Raw genomic sequence first — 8,501 nt, 5'->3', positions numbered from 1 at the left:
AGAGTTCCTGTCCTCACGTCAGGCCTGTCCGAGGCCTGCTTCGAGGCAGTAAATCTTGTTTCTTCACTCGAGGTGACCCCTACAAATATAGTAATAATCTTGGGTTTATTCTGTATGAAATAAGATCTAGTTTTATTTTGACGGGGCTCAYGTGACCTCATGCAGCTGCAGCCTGTTTCACACTCAGATTTCACACGTTCACACCTCAGAGTTGTGCATTACAACTTCTGTTAAATGAACGTTTAGAGAAGAAACTGAAGGGTAAACACCCGGCACGAAGATATTTATCATTAATTACCAAGTAAAATAAGCAGCGCGCTCGTTAGTTCAATCTGAGGTTTGTTTTTTTTAAAGCAGTTCTGAGGTTTGACCGCAGCAACGTAAACACAAAATGTCTGATTACATCCAGACATCAGGTTGTTTGAAAGAAAACCGCTGCAGGAGTTTATCATGTTTTCTGGGTTTGTGTTTTTCACGTGACGTATAGCTTTGATCAGATATGCAAGGTTTAAATAGTTTGTTTTAATAAAATTAAAGAGGTTGTAAGTATTGCTTCCATGTGTGCTTTTCTTTTAAACTGAAACCTGAGTACAGATGTAGACAGCAGTGTTGTAGTCAAGACCACCTAACCAGAGACCAAGTAAGACCAGACGAGCTTGAGACCAAAACCAAGGCTAGTTCCCTAAAACAGAATATTCTGTWCACAAGTAGCTAACCTAATATGTGTAGCTAACAGTTACTAAATCTCTTGTGAGGGTCGGGTAAAGAGTTTTGAAATGGAGACAAATTGCTAATGTTAGCTAGCTAGCTTTACTAACATCCCTTCTCTGTCTTCCTGCTTCATTTCTAAGTGACAGTAAAAGTGTGATGCAGTTCCCACCGTCTCTGAAAGCTGCAGAGTGTACAAGTTTGATTTCTTCTGGATGTTGTTTTACAAATATGTATGGTTTATGTAGCTGAAGATTTTGCAGACATCTTCTCCCGCTCCCAGAGAACCGCTGCTCGGTTTCTTTTTTTTTTTTTTTTACCTGTTTTTCCAGCCAATGAAAGCAACGACATTGACAAATAAATTGGACAATATTCTGGAAAATTAGTGATATTTTCACAATTGTGTTTTTGACTAGTTTGGTTAAAACCAGCCCCTTCTGCGCTTYGCTTTGCACAGAGGGTCTGGACTCTCGGATATTGAGAAACGCTTGGCGTATGCAGTGTGCCAGCTCGACCGTGAAGGAAGCTAAGTTAAGAAGCTAACAGGAATTTGTCAAATGAGATGACTGTAAACGAGTGCTGCAGACAAATTTAATTTAATTTGAAACATGGACTGAATGGCTTCATTCACTTCCTCCGCTGCCATCGACGTCGTCGTTCACAACCGATTGGCTCGGTTGAAACTGTACCGGAGAAATCCCACTGAGATTATCATTAGGGGTTTACCAAAAAATTGATTCGCATCAGAATCGTGATTCTCATTTACAACGATTCAAAATTGATTTAAAATGTCCCAAAATCAATTTTTAAAAATTAAATAAGTAAATAAAGCAAATCCAATGGTGGTCAGCCTCCATATTGTAACTCTGTGGTACATCCTGATGTCACCACACAGTTGGTTCTGGAACGTATGCGTGCACAGAAAGCACCAAAACAAAGAACTGCAAAGCTGGAGGAAAGAGATTCAACTGACCCCATCTTCAATAAAGGCAAYGATTTGGGCTCATTTTGGATTTTACTGAATGAGTGTTAGTTTGACATGAGCTTCACTGTGTGCAAGGTTTGCAAAATGAAGATGAAGCACTTTGGGAACAAATGGGCTCACATCATCACAGTGGCAGATCTAGGATTTTTCTGGGTCAGGGGCCATCAAGGGGTCACAATATTCATAGAGGTGCCAAGTCTTTGTTCAACATCCTTTCACACAAATCTCCAGTGTATACATTTTACACTTCAAACACTTGTAATGTAATGTAATTTTTTTTTAAAAAGGTACCACTTTACAATAAGGCCCCCCTTATAGATGGCTTTTAAAGAGTTTATAGATAGGTTATTAATTAATCTGTAAACACTTTAAAAATTACTAATGAGTGTTTATTATGCAATAATTAAGGACGATAAAGAGACAAAATTGTCCAGTTAAATTTATTAATGATTTATGAAGTGTAAACTTTACAAATTAGTTAATAACCTATCTATAAAGTCTTTAAAAGCCATCTATAAGGGGAGATTGATTGTAAAGTGGTACCAAAAATCTTGCACAGTAAATTCTCCTCAACATTTTTTCATACATTTTACTGTACATAGATAAAATATTTTCACACATGTGAGAAAATCCAGCCGTCATTTGTTAGTAGAAAGACTTTTGCAGGATTGTTCACATTTTAAGAAGAGAAGAAGAATTCTGTCAGCTTGATTCATTCTGGACTTTACTATTTGACTCATTAGCACAACTAGTGTTTGAACATGGAACTGCATYCACCATCATCACCCCCCAGATAAAGGACAGAGAGTAACAGGACAGAGGCACTTCAGGGGGCCAATCAGATTTCAACTGGGGCCAATGCCCCTGTGGCCCTGCCCCTAGAAGCGCCCCTGCATCATCCGTTTTGAATGAAAAATAGATTTTGAATCGAATCATGAGATAGCAAAAAATCACCACCCCCTAATTATTATCGTTCAAATTAATGTAAGAACAAGACAAGACCAAGCGTGAGACCATCAGCACCAGACATGAGCTCATTAAGCATTGTTTCGCTGTTAAAAATAAAACCCACCCCAGAGCAGACCACCTTGAATAACTCGTAAAAATCAGATGATTATTCCGTGAAACACCAGGAGGTTTTCCATCCGGTCCACTCTCACACACACCTGCCTCGGTTGTCTGCCTTCAACGTCACGTCTTTACGTTCCCCGGACGCCCTCGCCTGTCGCCTGCTGGAAACCTGAAGCTGAACAAGTGTGTGCGTGTACATGCGCACACATTTGTGTACGCCTCTGGCACTACCAGGCTTCCCCGCTCTCCTCCTCCAACCCGGTGTGTCAAAGTTTAGATTTCCCCTCGGCCCGTCTGGTAATTGAAAGCAGAGGCTGAGCCTGGAGGTGTGTTKCTGTGTTTGTGCGTCTCTGCACACGTGTTTGCACCGGCCTCTCTGCATGTATATGTAAGTTTAGTCGAGTGTATAGTTTGTGCAATCAATGCGTGTATTCGTTCGTTTATTTGTTTTTTCAGTGTTTGTTTGCTCGGAGAGCCCGTGCGCGCCCGTGTGCACGTGTTGCAGCTGTGCCGGGGCGGTGAGACTTGGTAGGGTGCATGAAGAATGAATGAAATTCAAGCGTTCAGAGTCTATCTTTGCTTCACATGCACAGCTGGAGGCATGGCCCGAGGCTGCACCAGTGTCCGGCTATTTATAAGAAACTGTCCACAACACGGGGAAAACAGAAAGATGGAACATAATTTCAACACTTTTACTCAGGGAGACGGCTCAGAGCCTCTGCACTGTTACTGTGGAATAATACATCATAACCAGCTGTCAGTCAAATATTACTTAAAACCTTATAATAACTAATTACTTTGGGATGAAAAGACTTGGCTCGTTTTGACATTTACTGACATCTGGGATCAAATAATCCTGCATTTTCTTTCCTCCTCATGTCTCYGTCCCCTGACAGCCGATCTCAAATCAATCTGTAATGTTTGTCGCTGCATAAATCACCAGCCCAACTGCTGCTGCGCTGCTTCATCCGGCCCACAAACACGCCGAATAGAGAGCGGCGAACTCTCCCGCGCGCCGGTGGGATCCAGGCCCTCCCAGAGCTCAGCCGTCAGCCTGAATATGCGATGAGCTGCGGCGCGATTTGTCGATGCGGCGTCGGCCTGGCAAATCCCCTCTGCTATTACGGAAGCRTTTCACCCCGGCTCCTCGGTCGGCCGATTCATTAACTACCTCATTTAAAGTCAAGAGCAGCCAGCAGTCGCTGCGCCATATGGCGACCTTTGGAACGAGTTTGTTTCCGAGGTAGATTTGTTGTCTCCGTGTGAAGTTTTGATTGGTTTTGTTGTTCTAATGTGATTTAAACCCAAACATTTATTTACTCAGAGTGAAAAACGACAGTGAAACTCCTAAAGATGTGATTGGGTAATAGTAGAACCTGTACTTTATTAGAAATTAGCTTTTTGACTCATTTTAACCAATCTTTTCAATGTTTTAAAGGAAATTACTAAAACTTTGACAATTTGTGTAGAAAATAACAATTTTTGCCAAATTATTTGGTAACACTATTATTTAACCTTACTTACTCATTAATAAATGGCTTGTTAACCTTGAAAACATCATTAATTAGGATGATTCATRCTTAAAAAGCTAGAAATTAACACATTTACCCTCAAAGGCTAAAACTTSTAAAACCAACATACTTATTTTTGAAAATCTCATGAATGAACTATTCTATATACTGTGTACATGKATGTAAAAGCTAATGTAAATGTACTTTCACATCATGTGTTAGACGTGTATTAATGGTTAGAGAACAGTCTAATCCTGCAGTGCATCAATAATTAAGGGAGTTGTTGGTAGTTAGGTCTTTTTTGAACCCTTCTAAAGGATCATTTATGTTTTTTTGCATATTTATTAATGTTGAAAAACCCCTGAAGGGCCAYAAGCTCCTTTTCACCTGTGGAAATCAGACCAAAATCATAAAAGCATTCTCTGTCCAAAAGCTGTTAAAATYAACCCACCTGTCTTAAAGGATGTGTCCAAATTCAGGGTCTGGGTCCTCCRARGGACAAATTTGTCAGCCGTTTACRTCACAGCGCCGTGCAGGAGAYTGTTCRAATTTAAAGACTCCTCCGATGCTGCTGACAAATGTGTCCTCATTTTCCCCCAGTTTGAGGGACGGGTTCAGTGGATCCTTCTCGGTCCACCATATCCCATAATGCATTGTGGGCAGACTGGAGATTTGCCTGCTCGTAATGGTGAACAAAGTGAGAGAAAGGAGTTCAGTTTGAAATAAAACTCTGAAGCTATGAAAATTTGATGTTTCATGTGCTGTTAATGCTTTTATCATTTATAAAGGCATGTTTTTAATATTATTCTTGTCAGAAATCAAACGAGCTGGTGTAGAGAAATGAACGTGCCGCTTAGTTCTTCAAATATTGCCTTTAATTTAATTTAGTTGTTTTATGATATTTATAATACTAATATATTGATATTAGGATGTACACTGGTGTAAGGACAGGAATAAAGCAGAAGGCTAGACTGGCCAACTAGGGCTGGGCCAAATGGCCCAAAAAAAATCTCAAATATTTTCATCCCAAATTTAATTTTCGATTTTAATCAATTTTGTTTCCCATTTAATATAGTGCCTCTGTTTCAGGTGTTGAAACAAATTTATTCTCTTGCTTTTTGTAGCAAGAGACTTAAAACAGATTTTGCAGTGAGGTGTTCATTGCTCCGTGTCTGAGGTTGTGAAACCGAACCAGTTCTAGAAAACTGAAGAAAAGGTGCCTTTTTTGAGAAGTAGATCCTCTTTGCTAGCTGACATATTGTCATGTCATGTACCAAGTGTCTTGAGGGGCAGGTGGGTTGACCTATGAACTACAGAAGCCCCAAAGAGTGCACTGGTGGGAAAAAAAATCCTGATTTTCCCCAAATTAAATCATTATAAATGTCCTATTTGATTTAATCGATTACATCTATTTAAATAATCCAAATTCACAGACACTTTTTTCTGGTCTTCGTCCAAGGACCTAGCCCACCTAGACCGGGTCGTCCCGGGTTCTTTCAAGGACCCAGCCCCTGAACTTGGACACAGCCACTGTATTTCCACTTCACTGGCCCAACAATATGAAGGGCTATGATAATTTTCACTCATGGTGCGTACTTCATCTTTGAATTACATTGAGATTAAACATGACATTGCAAGGCTAAACAATAAGACCCAATCACTGTGTAAATATGGTCTTATAATAACGTTTTTTTTTTTTTTTGGAACAGCTAAAGATGATGTAATTTTTTAACAGTGGGCCTTACAGGGTAAATGATGTCTTCAAGGTTAACTAACAGTTATAAAAGATTAAATAAGATGTAGTTATTATAAAGTGTTACCAGCTGTTGATATACAGTAGAAGCTTTTTAACCTCATTATCAATTGCATACTGACGTTTTATCCAAATTATCCCAWTGGGTCATTGCCCGTACACAGAGTTGAAGCACGTAGATCTTTTTACTGAAAATTATTTCAGGACAGAAATTGTATCAAGTAGTATCTCCTCTACTCCGTAAACTCAACCTGTTTGTTTACATCAGATCCTGGTTGGCAGCAGTTATTACAACACCTCAACCATTTAGTAAGAGCCAAGGATCATTGGTCAAAGACCTTTTGCCAAAATCGAATCCCAGCCCGGCCGGTTACAGTCATCGATCGGGGTAATTTGGCTCCAGTATTGACTCCGGTGTTATTGTTCGTTACGTGATGCCAGCAGTGATGGTTATCTTTATAGCAGGGGTTGTCATCACCGTCAGCAAGAAAAAAACAGAAGCCATAGCAAATCAATAGAGTCAACGATCCAATGGACAAACACCGAGGCCAGAGACACCCGCCCAAACGTGCGCGCTCGCTCTCCGAGGCYGGACATGTGAGCTTACGGGTGACAGAGCCTGCTAACGCTCTATTTGTTCAGCAAACAAGGAAGTGTCATCACAGGTCTTGAGGGAAATGTCAAGATGGTCACGAGTTAACCTTCTTCCACACGGTCTCAGCTGGCTCGCTAACAGCCAGTGACTCAACGCTCGATTGAGAATCCATGCCCATTTATCCTCGTTATTTCACTGCTCACATTAGCTCAGAAAGCTGCTCCTCTCTTCATCTGTTAGTGTTTAGTAAAWATTAGCACGACTCCTTCTTTTCCCCCTTCTATTAAAAATAAAGGGTTGTTTTTTTATTAGTTCAGACACGGTTTTAAAGGACTTCAATGCTTAAAATGGTTGTTTGACTTCACTCAGGAGTCTCCAGGGAGCCCACTGGGACCCCAGCAGCCTGTGGACACCACCCTGGATGACCACGAGCGCAGAATCTCCCACTCCTTGTACGGTGGCCTTGAAGGCCTTGATGACAACTTGATGCCACGGCAAGGAACCATTCCTCGGACAATAGGTAAGACGATCATTTCCTGTAGCATTTACTCCCTTTTTGATGTTTATTTTCATTCCTAAAAGCATCGTTAGAATTATTTTAGGTGAGGTTCTGTGGAAAAGCTGTGTTCAGTCATTATCCTGACCGCTAATTACTCTTTGAGCAACRTCAGTTTGGAGAAATGAAGATGAGTTTAAACTACAGCTATTTCTGCCGTCTTTAAACAACTTTAATCTTAAAAAGTTTGATAAAGTTCATTATTTTTYAAACCTTGACACTAACATCACTTTTAAATTAGACTGTTATCAYGATTCAAACAATGGCTAATCAACCAAATCATACACAAGAGGTTTTGAAAAAATCATGTTGYGTGCAATTCATGGTCAAAAAATCTCTTTCTCTGGTTATTATTAGCCGTGTTTCCATCAACGTATTTAATGCACATTTTGAAGCATCGCATCAGAAAAGGTGAATGGGAACGACATAGTTYGAAAAAAAYTTCCTCTAATTCACAAAACAGTTTATACGCTCTCTTGAGGTAGTTTTGGGGTTTTTAAAATTTTAAAAATTTGAATTAAAATTGGATGGAAACACGGCTATTGACGAAACTTAAGCCTAAATTCAAACACACTAAACACCTTTTCCACCAAACTCCATTCAACTTTCGCGTCTTTCTATTTTCAGGTGTCAGTCAGGAAGGAGTTTCAGGGTTTTATGTTAGTTCGGCAGAGTGGAGGCGAGACARTTTTTACTGATATTGAGTTAAAATRTGGTGTGGTAGAAGCTGAGACTGATCCAAACTACGTACTATGAGCACGAAAAGATGAGAGATGTTTCTTCAAAACTCTGGTGGGTGACGTGCATTTCTTCAAGAAACACKACTTAAATTTGTATGGAAGGATTTTTTTCTTATTCAAACATAAGTTTGAGTCTGTTTGTTGCAAGTCATTCTGGTGAAACTTGTGCAGTAAAAACAGGTTGTTTTTATGTTGAAGATTCTGTAAAGTCTTTGACACTGACCCTAACCTTAAAAAACGGGACAATACAAGAAAAAAAAACAAGTTTTGTTTGTGTTATTCTGGGATTTTGATTTTTTATTTTGTTTGTGATGAAGTTGCATCATTTGCACTCGGTTTGTAAAGCCTTGATGGTGTTCAATGTCAGGAAAGTCAAGGAGCCCCAGATTGTAGGAGAGACGTCCTCGTGGCAGAGCCCTTCTGCTTACATGGCTGCTGATTTGTGTTTCTGAGAGCCTTTGTGTTTCTAGTTGACCTATCTGTCATTGGTAACCCGAGCTGTGAGAGGGCTTTGAAGTGTGTGTGTGCGTGCGTGTGTGCGTGCGTGCGTGTGTGTGTGTGTGTGTGTGTGTGTGTGTGTGT

At 40.2% G+C, this 8,501-nt stretch overlaps 1 protein-coding gene across 1 annotated transcript in view; it reads left to right on the top strand.

Annotated features, from left to right (window-relative positions):
* LOC106534000 (partitioning defective 3 homolog) overlaps positions 1 to 8,501 on the top strand; it is a gene marked incomplete at its 3' end in the record, with an annotated part of 82,156 nt that overhangs the window by 51,708 nt on the left and 21,947 nt on the right. The window contains 1 exon segment of the mRNA XM_014030496.1: positions 6,993 to 7,143. Within this exon segment, the coding sequence (XP_013885950.1) occupies positions 6,993 to 7,143 (151 nt within the window).

Source organism: Austrofundulus limnaeus, unplaced genomic scaffold (assembly GCF_001266775.1).
Source record: "Austrofundulus limnaeus strain Quisiro unplaced genomic scaffold, Austrofundulus_limnaeus-1.0 Scaffold1071, whole genome shotgun sequence".
Lineage (NCBI taxonomy): Eukaryota > Metazoa > Chordata > Actinopteri > Cyprinodontiformes > Rivulidae > Austrofundulus > Austrofundulus limnaeus.
The sequence above is the reverse complement of the archived record's forward strand: the minus strand, read 5'-3'. Positions and strand labels throughout refer to the sequence as shown.